Source organism: Amorphotheca resinae (genome assembly GCF_003019875.1).
Source record: "Amorphotheca resinae ATCC 22711 unplaced genomic scaffold M430scaffold_7, whole genome shotgun sequence".
NCBI lineage: Eukaryota > Fungi > Ascomycota > Leotiomycetes > Helotiales > Amorphothecaceae > Amorphotheca > Amorphotheca resinae.
Window position 1 is genome coordinate 182,915 of NW_020194477.1, and position 14,558 is coordinate 197,472.

Genomic DNA, 14,558 nt, shown 5'->3' on the forward strand with positions numbered 1-14,558 from the left:
TATATATTACTATAAAGAAGTAGTAATAATAGGCGAATTTAAGTTAGTTAGAAGTAGATTAAATTAAACTAAATTAAATAGAACAAAGGGTAGTCCCTTGTTCTATATACTTAAAAAAAGGGGTTGTTATTTATATGTATAGGCGCCGTATCCGCTATAAACAGGGTATGTAGGTACCTAAGTACCTAAATCCTAATAACACTATAAACTATTAAACAGGGTACAAGGGATCGATCCCTGTATATTGATCAAGGGTTAGTTAGTAATTAGGGGAACAGGTTCTGTATCCCGGTGGTAATTGACCCTGCTGTTTGACAGGGATCCTCTGTTCGCGTCGCCATTTCTGTTTGCTTCAACCCTTCCGCTGAGGCGTCTGGTACTTCTGTTGATTCGGTCGAGTTTGATTCGGTTGAAGTCTTTGATTCGGTTGAAGTGTTTGACTCGTCAGAGATACTTTTCTTTCGGCTTGACGATAGTGGGAGCTCTGCGCTCGGGGTACCAGGGGGTTTCGTGGACACCTTGAAATGTTAGTGTAGCCCTTAGAGACAATACGAGGTACCATTTGGTTCGCAAATTTGAAAGACTTCTCAGGTGACCCAACTAAGCACAAGACAATGCCATTACGTGTACCGCTAGAACTCGCAGCAGAAGATTCATTCCGACTACTACTTGTACTAGGTCGGACAGTAATAGCGACGGTAATAGCGAATAGCGGCAGTGACAGTGAATAGCGACAATGACAGCAAATAGCGACAGTGACAGCGACAGTAAAGGACTTGATTCACTTGAATCCTACAGTTCCTACTTACCTATTGGGCCATTGGCTGTGTGACTGTGTCAAAACAGCGGCAAACAGGGAATGTTCAGCTATTAGACATCAGGGCACGGTATGTTAAACTTTTTGTCAAAGCGGAGAAACGGACTCGATTAAAGAGCGAAGGTCTAGGTAGTTTCCAACACTTTTGGCCTCCGGAGAGACTACGTATCGACCTCGCTTAAATGACTACGCTTATCCCTCGCTAGAGGAGCATCCCTTTTTAAGCATTTGACTATCCCTTCTAAAATTTTATTTGATTTACTAACCTTTTGCTTACCTTACTCAGTAGCGGAAGGGCTACCGAAGCTCTGTCGAAGGTCGTCTTGACATAAGGTACCTATAGGTACCCAAGGTAAGGACCGTAAGGTACTTTAGAGAATATCGCTCCTGAGTCCTGCCCCTGTTGTTATCACTATATAGAGTACCTAGTCTTAAGGAGTTGGGGTTGGATTAATTCCGATTCCTTAATATATATATATATATATATATATATATATATCCCCTGAGAAATGGCACATTGATCTAATCCTGTAGAGCTTATCGTGAGCAGCCCCACTCCCCCACTATCCCCGGATTCCCCGCAGTGGGCCCGCACTATATTTTCTCCGCATTTGCTGTATTTATACGGTTATGTATCAGTCAGATATCGAATCGAAATATTCTCTCCATTAACACTTTAATCAGACCAAATGCAGAAACATGACGCCGCAGCTTCTCTCGTACGGGAGGGAAATATATTGATCCCCGACAGCAAGAAAGGGATTACGTAATATACTAATAGTCTAGGGCATCCCGTCTTCTCCTTCCTCTCCTCGCTCTTCTCCTCCTTGTTAAATTCCTCCTGTTTTGATTGCTGCTTCGGTTCCAACCTATATATCCCCTAACCCATCCACCATTCTCGACATGGCGCTTCCATCAATTACTCCCGAGGTGTATCTGTTATCCTTAATAACGTCGAACTCTTCCAAAAAGCGCAAAATCACACCGTCAAGCGAGGCCTCCTCTCCGAAGAGACTCGCCGTCATTGCTGGCCCCGACGCTGCACAAATTCCCGAGCACATCATCCAGCGGTTCTTCCAGGCTGAGTTTGCGCCAAATCGTCGAATTGGTAAGTGATTTAAAGCCCACCCTATTGAGAATTTAATGGTTAATGCTTGTAGATGCGGGGCCTTTACCCATCCCAAATCCGCTGTTCCAGGGAACACTCGCGCAGACTGACCAGCCATGGCAGCTGCTTCGACACATAATTCTGCCCTTCGACCTCAGAACCGACCCGGACGCCTTCTACCAGCCTGAGAATAGGGACATACTGGCAAGTATCTTTCCCGGTAACCACGGCCTGTCGATGGACGGCATGTTTCTGTACTTCCTCCAAAAAGCGGCGCCTCCGAAGCCATGGCCAAGAACAATCGCGGGACTTCCACCCTATTTCGCGCCAGAAATTGGCCCACAGCACACACCAAGACCATTTGGATTCCTTGTCCAGCAAGAGAATGACTCAATCGCTGAAGACCAAAACGGTCGGGACATGGAAGATTGGGAACCTCTCTTTTATATCATTCAAAGCCACTTCCGCGCCCTGGGGATTGGTATCACTGAAGTTATGTACTGGGGCAACTACGTCATTATCGTATTGGAGCATCGTGACACCGATGTCACGAAACTGCCACGGAAGGCGGCGAACATCGCATGTACGTACTTGTATGATGATGAGATTGGAAGGCCTTCAGCACCGCAAGCCCGCCGCATTATGGACCCGACCTTTAATCGAGCCCGTTTCTCCCGTTTGACACCAGGGAACCCTGACGAAAGCGAGTATAAGACTTTACAGCCCGGCGTTCGAGTGACCTCGGCGTGCATGACAAGCAAGCCCAACACCTTTATGTCAACGACGGCCGGAGCTCTAGTAAGTGATCTAGCCGGCAACGAGTTTATGACTGTCGCTTCCCACAGATTCCCGGACGAATGCGGCACGAAGGTCACCCACCCACTCCCCGTGGGTGGCCGGACCGTCGGCGAACTTATAATGGAGGTGACGCATACGGGCATTGGACTCGTGAAGTTAGCAGACACCGAGAGGTTCTCCAACGTTACCTTCCAGAGCGAGTCTATCTCAGAGTCTACCCGGCTGAAAAAGCTAAGCAGTGTTAAGAAGCTGCAGGTGGGGGATTTTGTTTACCTGGACTCCCCCGATACAGGAAGTTTAGAGGGGAGCTTTATGGGCTCATCATTTCAACGAATTCCCGTCGATGACCATAGCAATCCGCAGCAACGAATTCCCGACGATGACCATAGCAATCCGCAGCAACTCTGGGTATTCACTGCTTGGGTATACATGGGGCAGGGGTCAGCAAGCACTCTTCCAGACAGCATGTGCGGCAGTACTATCTGGACCAGCAAGGGGGAGGTTATTGCCTTTTTTAGACACGCTCTAAAGAGTGGGGTTATGAAGGATTGGTGTGTAGGGATAGCTGCAGATGAGTTGATGAAGCGAGGATACAAGCTCGTTGATGGAACTGAATCTTAGAGCAGGGTTATTAGCTTAAGCAAAGCCAGTGAATTAAGTAAAAATCAATAGAGTTATAATAGCTGACAACAAGAAGAACGATAGCCACAGCGACAAGTAATAGCCACAACGACAATAAGAGCCACAACGACAATAATAGCTATAATTTTGGAGCCCAATATCTGAGGTCTTAATGCAAACCTTACTCCCATTAGGGCCAGGATCCAAGCGTTGGATATCTTCCCAATTATACAAACCCTTAAAAACCTGGTCGATGAGACCTAGCACAAGCAGTAGTCGAAACGAATCCTCGGATGCGAGCTCTAGCGGCAGGAGTCGTAAGGGAATGGTCTTGTGCTTGTTTAGATCGCTATTGCTGTCTTTCAAGTTTTCGAAACGAATGGTGCCTCGTAGTGTCACTCCGGCAGGTGTTCGAAAAGCCGTGATGGTGACGTGACGCCAGCACAGAAAGGTAGGCTTCTTCCTCTTTCCGTACGTGTCCAAGAACTCTCCCACGCGGCCGGAGCAGTCCGTGGCCAGCGACAAGTAATAGCCACAACGACAAGTAATAGCCACAGCGACAATAAGAGCCACAACGACAATAATAGCCACAACGACAATAATAGCTATAATTTTGGAGCCCAATATCTGAGTCCTGTCCCTCCGCAATTCGTGCGAAGTTCGCTGGCTCGAGTTCAGGTTGGGATTGCATTGTTCATGCTCGGGCAAGGCTGCTTGCGTCGCTAAGAACTTGGCCTTACGATTACTCTTGAGCGTGGCCGCCCGGCGTTGCTTGTCGGCGTCCGTCTTGCGATGGTTGGGGGGTTGAGACTTTCGAGCTGTCTTGTTAGTGAATTCAATGCCAGACGAGTGGAGTTGAAGTCACCATCGTCCACGTCTGCCATGCTGCTATTTATTGTTAGGATTGGCACCGCCGATTTGGTTCGGGGAGGGGCTAACTCTAGCCACAACGACAATAATAGCTATAATTTTGGAGCCCAATATCTGAGTCCTGTCCCTCCGCAATTCGTGCGAAGTTCGCTGGCTCGAGTTCAGGTTGGGATTGCATTGTTGATTGATTGATGATTCCGTGTCAAAAGAAGTGGAGAGGTCGAGAATAGGTAAATTTGGGGATAGAAGAAGGAAAGGGTGAGAGCCTCCATCTGTCCAAATTATAAAAGCGCTAGGTAGTAATAGCGACAGTAAAAGTGCTAATAGAGTAACCCTCCGAATGGACAACATCATTAATCATCTGGACATAAGATCTGCGAGTTCCGAATCGCTCAAGACTGGATGATCGCTCAACAGTTCATTACCTAGAGCTCAAGTCTCTAAGAGTGACAGGTCTAATGACTGTCTTTCACGGTAGGTAGGTAGGTAAATTCACTGATACCACGTGACTGCAAAATGATCCTATCCATTACATGCATTCATTATATACAGGGAACCTTTAGGGTTTCAGGAGAGAAAAAAAAGGTTCAGTCATGAAGTAGTGGCAACTCTTCATCATCCTCGAGCCAAGTATCAAACCGAAAATCTAGTGCTTGATCAGGCTTCCCAGGTCTCTCTCTCCCGGGGTTCTATGATGTGTACAGCAAGGAGAAGATTGTCCGAGTGGCTGGCGATCAAAGATCTGTATTTCTGCTGGTGCAGACGTGCGTGCGGACATAGGAGAATGTGTTGAGTGCTCGCGTCTCCGGGCACGGGTGTTAATGAGGGTGGAATATGTTGTATATTGAAGGGAACTCCTCGGGCCTGCGAGCGATCTGAGAAATATGTGGAAAGTGGCCGTGTAATGACGGATGTACTCGATGGAGAGCGTGTAAAGAAAGAACATCATGCAGGGTATATTATTTTCGACTCGATCGGAAAGGCTGGTACGGCCGCTGTTTACGCCGAAGCTCGTTCGACCTCTACACCTAAATAAAGAGAGCGTATCTCTATGAACTAACTGTCGATTGACATGTCGGGCTTGTTTGCGGGTAATAAAAGGCACAAACCGCAATTATGCTGAACCCCTGGATCAGTAATCAACCTCAGAACGGAATCGAGGTACTTACATGTATAGGCTCTGTAAAAGCATCCCTTCAAGCCAATGCGAGCTCCCATCTCCAATTAGATAATTGACCAACAAGACAGCAACGAACATAACGGCGACTTGGAAGCCATCAAAGTCAAGCGTCATGCAATCATTGCCCATGATCCATCCGATTATAACCATCAACGGGAGCAGGAGGAGAGAAACCTGCATGCTAGATCCAACGGCGACTCCTATGGCAAGATCCATCTTATCCTTGCAGGCTACGGTCACGGCTGTGGCGTGTTCTGCAGCGTTGCCAACGATGGGAAGTAGGATCAGACCGACAAATTCTACAGAGACGCTCCCGCTGGCGGTAATAGAGCTGATACCATCGACCATAAATTCTATGTCTATCAGCGTAACTCTGAACCACGTGGTGGGATGATACGTACCTGCGCATAGCCCAATGATAGCCGTAGCTCCAGCAAGAGTAGCCCATGCGACGGCAATGTGAAGTTGCGGTTCCTCCGGCTCTTCGTCTTGCGGGTTTGGTTCGAAAAAGTTATTATTCGAAGGTCCATCTTCCGGGAGTGCCCTGCCAATCCCCGCCCCAATGCCACCGGCCGTTGCAAGACCCCTCATCACAGCTCCTTCTTGTAGGGCGTGCTTCCGTGGTTTCATGGCAACTTTCTGACTCTCCTCATTGAACACATCGGAATGCGTCTTGAGCTGGAAGAAGAGGTATCCGGCGTAAACAACAAGCAGAATCACCGAGGTTCCTCTAGAGAGCGCAGCGATCGGAGCAGCACCCGTAGAACTAAATTGATCGAAACAGGTGGGGATGATAACACTGCCTACCGCGAGAGCAAGTAAACTGGCGGCGGTCTGGGCCACGGTCTTGTTGAAGAATTGTTCTTTTCTCCTGAGCCCACCAAAGAAGAAACACATCCCCATGACGAGCAGAAGATTGGACAGGATACTTCCAATCAAGGATGTCTGGACAACCACCACCTCGTTCTTGGCCAATGCGATGATTGCCACGATCATCTCGACCGCATTACTGAGATTGGTTAGCATTGACGTATGAATGGACTAGGAGACATACCCAAAAGAGGCATTCAGAAGACCACCTAAACTTTCACCCACGTGAAGCGCAATCTCCTCGGTCGCAAAGCTCAGCAAGCCTGCCAGGGGAATAATGGCGATGAAGTTGACGACGAAGACCGCCTTCCCGTCAACCCCCACGTAGTTGAGCGCAATGCCAACCGGCGCCGCAATCAGCAAGACATTAACCCAGGAATTGAAGATGGTTGCGCCCAGCTGATTGCGCACTGTGAAGGGTTCCGAGTGATGCAACTCCTTGCCTTTATACCAAGGCCGCTTTTTGGGCCGCTCCTGCTCCTCTTCCGCGCGGGATTCGGCCTTGCGGTGCATGAATCCAGGCACGAACCGACGGCGCGGTTTTTCGATGTCCGCAGGCGATTGCTTCTCCACTATTGTAGTCCCGCTTTGCAGCTCTCTCGTCTCGTTGTTTAAGGGCGTGATCTCGATGTCGTCGGGCTTGGCGGTGGAGCCTCTTCTCGAAGCGTCCAGCTCGCTGAATTCGCGGGGTTGCGCCGTCTCGTGTTCTTCTTGGTCCACTCGCACTGTGGATCGCTGCGACGACGACCGCTGGTCCAAGAGGCCTCCATCTCCAACTCCAGCTCCAGCTCCAGCTCCAGCTCCAGCTCCAGCTCCAGCTCCCGCTCCCGCTCCCGCTCCTTGCTCTTCGTCGCGTGGCTGTTTGGGCGACCAGGTGTTGGATCGCACTTTTCGAAAGGGGTTCCAGGAATCGCCGTACCAGGCCTCCTTGCGCGCGGCGCGCTTGATCGAGTCTAATCCGGCCATTGGTGGTAAGCTACACAGAAGGCAGAGCGGTGTAAGGGGCAGAGAGAGAAGAGGGGGCAGGCATGGTGCTATGCGCGGGAAAAGAACTGACGCATGTTGAAGTTCGACATGATGTCGGTGAAGGGAAGAAATTCGCAGTGAGAAAACGAAGTGTGGCCTGTGTTGTTTTGGGCTTCTCGCGAGGCGTGCCGATCAGGGAGGGCGCTGTCACAGAGGAATGAATGGTAAAAAAAAAATAATAAATAAAGAAAGAGATAGAACAGCCGGTGAGATTATATTGAATATCAATTGCGCTTCGATCTTATCAGATCAGCTGGGCCAGGGCAGCCAGTGGATCGCGGCGTCAGCCTCCTGCTAGAAGACTGGAGATCGTTGCGTGTCTTCAGACTCCGCCTCGTGTAGTCTGGGGGCGATAGTGTTGCGAAGAGCGGCTGAGCATCGCCTTTCCAGGCAAAGCTTTGCGGCTTATGGCGGTCAGGCTTTCTCGCCTTCGAAGCTGTTCAAAGAGGGCGAAATCAGAGTCGAAAAGAAAGACAAAGAGAGAGGACAGGAGAAGAAGAGATTGGGGAGATGAAGCAGTGAGAAACGAAGGCGATCAGCTTGGCATGGCCCTGTCGCATATCCCTCAGCCACGCTTCTTGGCAGAATTCAATGGGGAAAATTAAAATAAATAACAAACAAATAAATAAATAAAAATAAATCAACCTGATATCAGCCTCCGTCGACCCAGCCATTCACACATTCTACACCGCTGTGCCAACGCATTGCCAGCACTCATCACTCCCATCTCACGACTCATGCTGCTGCCGTCTTCCTTGTTTGCGCGCCCAGTTCAACCACTGATTGGAAGCCCTCTTCAAGAACCACGTCGTGCATTCCAGGTTTTCTGGAATGCGCTGCTGTCCGAGCAAAGGCCCAAGGTATAATCTGATATGATATAACATGATATCATTATATATAAAACGTGTCAATCACGCGCACTTTATGTCCCATGATGAAAGCCGATCCCCTCAGTATCACACGCGCGAGAAGCCTCATATCAATACCCTATTCCTGCTGCCCTACCTTATCTCAACGTCTACAAACCATGAAGGAAAAGAGATGAAAGACGAAAATAAAATCCAAATCCAAATTCAAACCCAAATAACCCCCACTTCACAAAAATGCCAGCCTATGCTGAATTCCTAAGACCCAGTCTGAATCTGAACCTACTAAATAAATCCCATCTTGATGCCATTATGATAATATCCAGATATCTGTCCGCGCATGAAATCACCGTCCGCTCCATCCTACCCTTCCAATTCCCTCGAGTCGAACGCCCAAGCCCTCCATCCCGCCAATGTCCAACACGCCACGGCCGTCAAACACCCATTTAGGTTTCTGCAAATGGTATGCTATGCGCGCCCAGTCTAGTCTCTCAGTGCTCCTCACCGCCCCCTCCCCTTTCAACTCACGCTTCTCCATTTCAATTCCACAACGCACACACCCACTCTCGCACTCTGGTTCATCCACGAACCTTTGGAGCGGAGTTGAGGTGGTGGAGAGATGGGACTGCAGACGGAGAACCTCGGATTCGGTGGGCGAGAGGTGCTGGAATGGTCTGGGATCTTGTTGAAGCTTGCGCCGTGGCGTCGCGGATGAGGAGGCAGTGTTGCGGAATTCATCGCAGTCCGTCATGATAATGACCGCATGGCTGCTGTCGCATGCTCGATACGCATCGCTATAGATCTCAATTGGCCCCCCTCCCTCCCTTAGGACCTCCGCTCCTAACAGTCTTCGAATTTCACTTCTTATAATGGTAGGATCACAGAAGAGGTCGAAGACTGCAATCTCCCGGGGGCCGTCTTCAAGAAGGGCCTTGATGCACTCCAGTGCGGGTGATTCCCGTGTATCGGAGGTGTCTTTTTTGAAAGCATATCCCAAAACCGCCAACTTCTTCCCTACAAGTGTGCCATTTAGACAACTTATAATCCTCCGAACATACCTCGTCCTCTGCCATTCATTTATCTCGAGTACCTTGGTCCAATAGTCTGCCACTTCCTCTAACCCCAGATTCTGAGCGAGGTAGACCAGACTCAGGATATCTTTCTTGAAACAACTTCCTCCAAACCCAATTCCCGCCTTTAAATACTTGTTTCCGATCCGAGGATCCAGGCCTATCGACCGGGCGACTTCGTCGATATCCGCTCCTGTCTTTTCGCAGATTGCGGAAATGGAATTGATGCTACTGATCCGCTGAGCAAGCATTGCATTAGCTACCAATTTTGAGAGTTCGGAGGACCAGATGTTCATCGTTACGATCCTGGATAGGGGAACCCAAGAGGCGTATACGGAAGCGAGGGCGGCCGCCGCACGGCGGCCACTGGGGGTGTCTGAGGAGCCAATAATCACACGGTCCGGTGAGAGAAGGTCAGTGACTGCGGTACCCGCAGCAAGGAACTCGGGATTGGAGAGGACCTCAAACGTTAGGTTTGGGCGGTGGGCTTTGAGCTGCGCAACTTAGTTAGAGCTTATTGAAGGGAAATCATATGCGAACCGTGTCTTGTATTAACTGTGCGGTGCGGCAAGGTACTGTGCTTTTCTCCACCAGTATTGCGCCGGGTTTGGCGTGGATTGCGATTTCGCGGGTTACGGCTTCAAGTGCTGTCACGTCTGTTGCCCGTCCTGCCCCTACTCCCCGCATTTTAGTTGGGGTGTTGACTGCGATTAATATGATATCGGCTTCGCTGATGCATTTAGAGACTTCGGTAGAAAAGAAGAGGTTGGGTTGACGAGCAGAGATCACGATCTCGTCCCTGTGCTCTCCGCATTGGCTTTCGCATTCCGAGGTCGCTGAGCTGGCTGAAGACATGCCGTCAATGGATTCAGAGCGGGTCGGTTCGTTGTAGAATGAACAGGCCTTGGATCCATCTCTGGCAATTCTGAGAATTTCGTGCAGGCCGGGCTCGTAGATTGGGGGGTGCTTGGATTCCCACTGTTTAATTCGTGATGAGTCCCGATCAACCACCGTTACGTTGATATGAGGGTTTTGAAAAGCCATGACAGCCGCCGTTGGTCCACCTATTTACCAATTAATGACTTTGACCTGTATAGGATTTTACAGGGAGGCGCGCTCAAAGCGGCCACTTACCAACGTATCCAGCCCCCACACAACAAATATTCTTCACCCCAACGCCACTGGAGCATAGAGTCGCATCCAGTGAGGAAATGCCCTTGATCTCCTGCTCTTTGGTAGAAGCTGCATCTCCGAAGACATCTTGCAATTGCGCAGCTTTCAGGACAGGACTGAAAGTCAGGCTGCCGTCTGGCGTTGTAGGAGCTGTAGAGATGTCGAAAAGGCCTTCTTCTGAATCGACTGTGGAGGGGAGATTTCGAGACATCGTGGTGTATCTTACCGATTCTTACGAAGGAAAGGATTTAGGAAAGACAGAAACCTTTGTACATGCTGAGGGTTTACCTCAGCTTGTCAGCATAAGCGGTAAGTGAAGGTACCGGAGCAAGTGAGGACACCAGGGGAAAATACCGCGGATCATGGAAGATCGCATACACAACTGATAACACTTATCCGGAATGCTGTAGGTGCACACGCTTCGCTATCATCCATAGTGGTGACATCGAAGATCACGAGGCCGAGCTGTTCCGAGACCTTTCCAGCGAAGAAAGCCTTCACTCTGGCCCTGAGGACCACTAGAATGGCACACGTTGCACCCGATGTATGTGCTGAGACCGGCCATCTGTTGATATCTCGAATAGTGAGGAGTCGTGGCGGGGTGGGTTGGCCTCGCGAGGTGCCTTCTCAGCCTTGTGCATGCCCCACGTGGGTCGTTTCGCGGCCGTGGGGCGCTCAACCCATTGGAACGATAGATTCCGCGCAAGGCACGGCCACCAATCAAATTCAATGTTTCGCGCAGCACGCCGAGGGAGATGCTGCGAGGCCAAACATCTCGCGGCTAGTGATGGTCTCGTTGATTGATTTCAAAATGCCGGAATGGTCATGCGGGAACCAGGATAAGAGCAATCTTAGACCCTGCGTCTTTCTCAAGTTGCTCTTATCGCTGGACTATGCCCCCCGCAGGCCGAGGGGTTCGCGTTCAGTATCGCTTCATACATCATGGTCGAATCAACCAGGCTGCCAGCTGCGAAGGCAGGCGAACTCGAGTTTCCTGAGGCGTTGCGAGGAAAGCGGATACTTCTTGCAACTGAATCCTTTGGTCCCATCAATGGCGTCAGTCGAACAACATTGAATCTGGTTGAATATTTGAGGGGGAAAGGCGTGAATGTTGCAGTAGTGGCTCCGGAAATCAGTGTCAGCACCGGTCCGCGAGTAACTTCAACCATCGACGATAACGGCCAAATCGAAGTCAGACTTCAAGGGTACCCTCTGCCATACAATCCTGAACTTTCAGTTGTATATCCCGTCAGGCTATCTGCGTTATACGCCCGCACGTTTAAGTCGCGACCCGATTTGATCTATCTCGCCAGTCCTGCTAGTCTAGGTTTCCAAATCCTATTTCAACTTCGTCAACAACAAAGATCCTCAAGGGTCCCGGTTCTGTTGAATTTCCAGACAGACCTATCGGGATATTGCGAGATCCTTTTCCCATCCCCCCTCGATGCCTGGGCAGTATGGGTCTTCCGATCAGTCCAGGGATATTTATTCCGACACCCTTCTGTGCGAACCGTATTCTATCCATCGTTGTTCGTGAGAAGATACCTCGAGAAGGCAGGGATCCAATCAGATAAAATGATGAATCTTCGACGTGGGGTGGACGCAGAAATGTTCCATCCTTCCAAACGATCTGAGGAAATGAGGAAGAGATTGGCACCAAATAAGGAGCTGATTTTGGTATGCGTTGCAAGACTAGCGCCGGAGAAGGGCTTCGAGTTCTTGGCTGAAGTAGCCAGACAACTGGATGAGAGGAGATTCCCATTCAAACTTGTGATTGTGGGTGGAAATCGAAACCCGCAAGTTGAGGACGATGTGCGGAACATATTCGGTAAATTGAATGACGAGGGAAAGGTTCACTTTACTGGCTTCTTGAAAGGGGAGGAGTTGGCGAGAGCCTATGCTTGTGGGGATGTATTCGTACACTGTTCAATCACCGAGACGTTCGGGCTGGTTGTACTGGAGTCAATGGCGGCTGGTGTTCCAGTAGTTGCCAGAGATGAGGGAGGACCAAGCGAAATTGTTTCTCACGGAAAATCCGGATATTTGGTGCCACCATCGGACGTGGAAGGCTTTGTGGAGAAGGTCATGAGGTTAGGACGCGATTCGGAATTGAGGATGAGGATGAGTATCGAGTCAAGAAAAATGGCCGAGGAAGCCACCTGGGAGAAGATTAACAACAGGGTGGCATGGAAGCTTGCTGAAGCGTTAGAGACTCAGGAAACGGTTCCGGTACAACAAAGCTTCTCCATCCCGATATATAGCTGGCTATTGCTCAGCCAGGAGTTGAGGAGCTTCTTGGGGGGGTTGATCGTTGATGCCAAACTTATGGGAGGTATTGGGATCATATTCGGAGTCTGGTGTGGGTTGGTGATCACGTGGATCCTGGTTCAGATCGCTCTCTTGGTGAGATCCAGAGCGCCTTGGTCCCGTAATGTGCTTCGCGGTTCACAGGACGGGGTTTAGACAGTTTCATCTCATTATCATAATACCCACCATCGATGAATTTGATTAAGCGGGGAAGTAAGGCGGTGTTGCACTTGCGAATCCCATACGGATGTTGCGTCCAATTTAAGCGCAGCGTCGTGATCTGAATGGAAGACTTTTGCACTAGTCTCTTTCGCGAGTTGAGATTCCATGATGGTAGATGCCGTTGCTGGAACACAGCCAACAGAACAAACAATGATAGGGGGTCTTGTATTGATGCGGAATGTGACTGGGAGTATGCTGGGGAGACTGACCGCAGTTGCAAACTGCGCTGAAAAGAAAGGCCAAACTCTCGAGAAACTTGATATATCAAGGCAAATACAAATAAACATAAGGTAAAATATTAGTATAACGCCTGCTAGAATCAAGGATTGGGTCTTCGGATGGCGATAGAAAGCACTGATAAAACATGGTCCAAGAGAAAAGGAATTCGTGGGTAAGAGTTCAGTGCAATAGTGGTTTGCAGCTTTCCTATGTTTATCCAATAAGAATGCTCGGAATGTGGATCTCGATTTCCTATATGAACGACGGTAGAAATCGCGGGCTAGACATCAGGGAAAGAAAACAACGGGAGAACGATTGTGTAAATTGGAATCAGAGCCGAAAGGCTATTCTCAATCTGCAGGCCTGTTACCCCGGACGCACACTTGAAGTGAGGGATATGCCTAGTAACAAGCATGACTTGCCGGAATGTGGTCTCGACTCTCGACTCTCGACACGGGCTGCGTTTCATTGACGGTGCCGAATTCGACTGAAGGGGGGGAAGGCCTCGAGGGAATGACAGAACAATAGAGGTCCATGACGAGAGATAACTTCTTGTGTCTTCATCCCCATTATGTCTCCATACGATACAGTTGAGACAGTTGGGCCCTTGAATAGAGAGCTGAAGCATACATAGACCTCATTGATGCCTTGGCGCTTACAGCGAGGCGGACTGACAAAAGAGCCGCTGAGGAATGCGGATCATGTGGCTCCCTTGCAACGCGTTGCGCCGTGCTTGACGCCGGCCATGATGGCACCACCGTAACAAGGTTCCAAGCCGCCGAGTCAAATGGCCGTATCGCAGACGAAGTCGCTGAGTGGTTGATTTGTGTCGACGAGATCTCTGATGCGGCTGAAGGAACATCGGCGCAGCATCCTGAGTGGCCTCGCTTCGAAGCGGGTAATTAGTCAGCCGAGGACCCCGGGCGAGAATGCTTGGACCGTTACGGCTGAGACATCATCAGCTTCATGTTCACACATCATTGGTATCATTGGTATCATTGGTATCATTGGTATCATTGGTATCATTGGTATCATTGGTATCATTGGTATCATTGGTATCATTGGTATCATTGGTATCAACGGTCTCAACACCAGCGGTCAACCGTCAAGCCCACAGCCCCTACCGATGCTTCATATCCAACGTCGCGTAACTATCCACCGCTTCCTCTCGGCATTTCGGGGTGCCAATCGTTTGAAATGTTATTCCACCAGGGGCCGACCCCCCTGGGACATCCTCTGTGCGCTTCTCTTTCGTCGAGGGACGAGACTCGAAGCTTTGACTTCTTGAGAGCCCCCTCTTCCTTGGCTTCGTTCATGCCGATTCACTGGGCGAGATCGTGACCCACATCGGAAACACCATTCTCCCAGATTCGGCGACACCGCCTGACAGATGTTGTCTGGAGTAGCCGGC

General features: G+C 49.8%; 5 protein-coding genes across 5 annotated transcripts; 2 read left to right on the top strand and 3 right to left on the bottom strand.

The window, feature by feature from the left end:
• The first annotated feature begins 1,503 nt into the window (after positions 1 to 1,503).
• M430DRAFT_66909 (hypothetical protein) lies at positions 1,504 to 3,408 on the top strand. Its single transcript, XM_024869256.1, has 2 exons — positions 1,504 to 1,925; positions 1,978 to 3,408. Exons 1-2 carry the CDS (start codon positions 1,721 to 1,723, stop codon positions 3,342 to 3,344), a joined length of 1,572 nt encoding a protein of 523 aa, XP_024720046.1. The 5' UTR covers positions 1,504 to 1,720; the 3' UTR covers positions 3,345 to 3,408.
• On the bottom strand, positions 3,361 to 4,232 carry M430DRAFT_245485 (hypothetical protein). The gene is made up of 2 exons (XM_024865087.1): positions 4,210 to 4,232; positions 3,361 to 4,162 (listed from the first exon to the last, which is right to left on the bottom strand). Exons 1-2 carry the CDS (start codon positions 4,226 to 4,228, stop codon positions 3,378 to 3,380), a joined length of 804 nt encoding a protein of 267 aa, XP_024720047.1. The 5' UTR covers positions 4,229 to 4,232; the 3' UTR covers positions 3,361 to 3,377.
• Positions 4,233 to 4,869: 637 nt separating this feature from the next.
• M430DRAFT_140665 (hypothetical protein) lies at positions 4,870 to 6,945 on the bottom strand. Its single transcript, XM_024862674.1, has 4 exons — positions 6,449 to 6,945; positions 5,796 to 6,403; positions 5,384 to 5,747; positions 4,870 to 5,333 (listed from the first exon to the last, which is right to left on the bottom strand). Exons 1-4 carry the CDS (start codon positions 6,775 to 6,777, stop codon positions 5,264 to 5,266), a joined length of 1,371 nt encoding a protein of 456 aa, XP_024720048.1. The 5' UTR covers positions 6,778 to 6,945; the 3' UTR covers positions 4,870 to 5,263.
• Positions 6,946 to 8,194: 1,249 nt separating this feature from the next.
• M430DRAFT_140668 (hypothetical protein) lies at positions 8,195 to 10,610 on the bottom strand (the record flags this gene model as incomplete). The annotated part of the gene is made up of 3 exons (XM_024862675.1): positions 8,195 to 9,720; positions 9,767 to 10,290; positions 10,361 to 10,610. 3 exons carry the CDS (start codon positions 10,608 to 10,610, stop codon positions 8,503 to 8,505), a joined length of 1,992 nt encoding a protein of 663 aa, XP_024720049.1. The 3' UTR covers positions 8,195 to 8,502.
• Positions 10,611 to 11,341: 731 nt separating this feature from the next.
• M430DRAFT_42557 (glycosyltransferase family 4 protein) lies at positions 11,342 to 14,435 on the top strand (the record flags this gene model as incomplete). Its single annotated transcript, XM_024867564.1, has 3 exons — positions 11,342 to 12,758; positions 13,782 to 14,045; positions 14,110 to 14,435. The coding sequence occupies 3 exons, from the start codon at positions 11,342 to 11,344 to the stop codon at positions 14,433 to 14,435; spliced, it is 2,007 nt and encodes a 668-aa protein (XP_024720050.1).
• Positions 14,436 to 14,558: the final 123 nt, after the last annotated feature.

Coding starts and splice junctions, on each gene's coding strand:
- M430DRAFT_66909 (XM_024869256.1), top strand. CDS start 1,721: ATGGCGCTTCCATCAATTACTCCCGAGGTGTATCTGTTATCCTTAATA. Junction 1,926..1,977: donor TGCGCCAAATCGTCGAATTG/GTAAGTGATTTA, acceptor TAATGCTTGTAG/ATGCGGGGCCTTTACCCATC.
- M430DRAFT_140665 (XM_024862674.1), bottom strand. CDS start 6,777: ATGCACCGCAAGGCCGAATCCCGCGCGGAAGAGGAGCAGGAGCGGCCC. Junction 6,404..6,448: donor CTTCTGAATGCCTCTTTTGG/GTATGTCTCCTA, acceptor AACCAATCTCAG/TAATGCGGTCGAGATGATCG. Junction 5,334..5,383: donor CTTTTACAGAGCCTATACAT/GTAAGTACCTCG, acceptor CCAGGGGTTCAG/CATAATTGCGGTTTGTGCCT.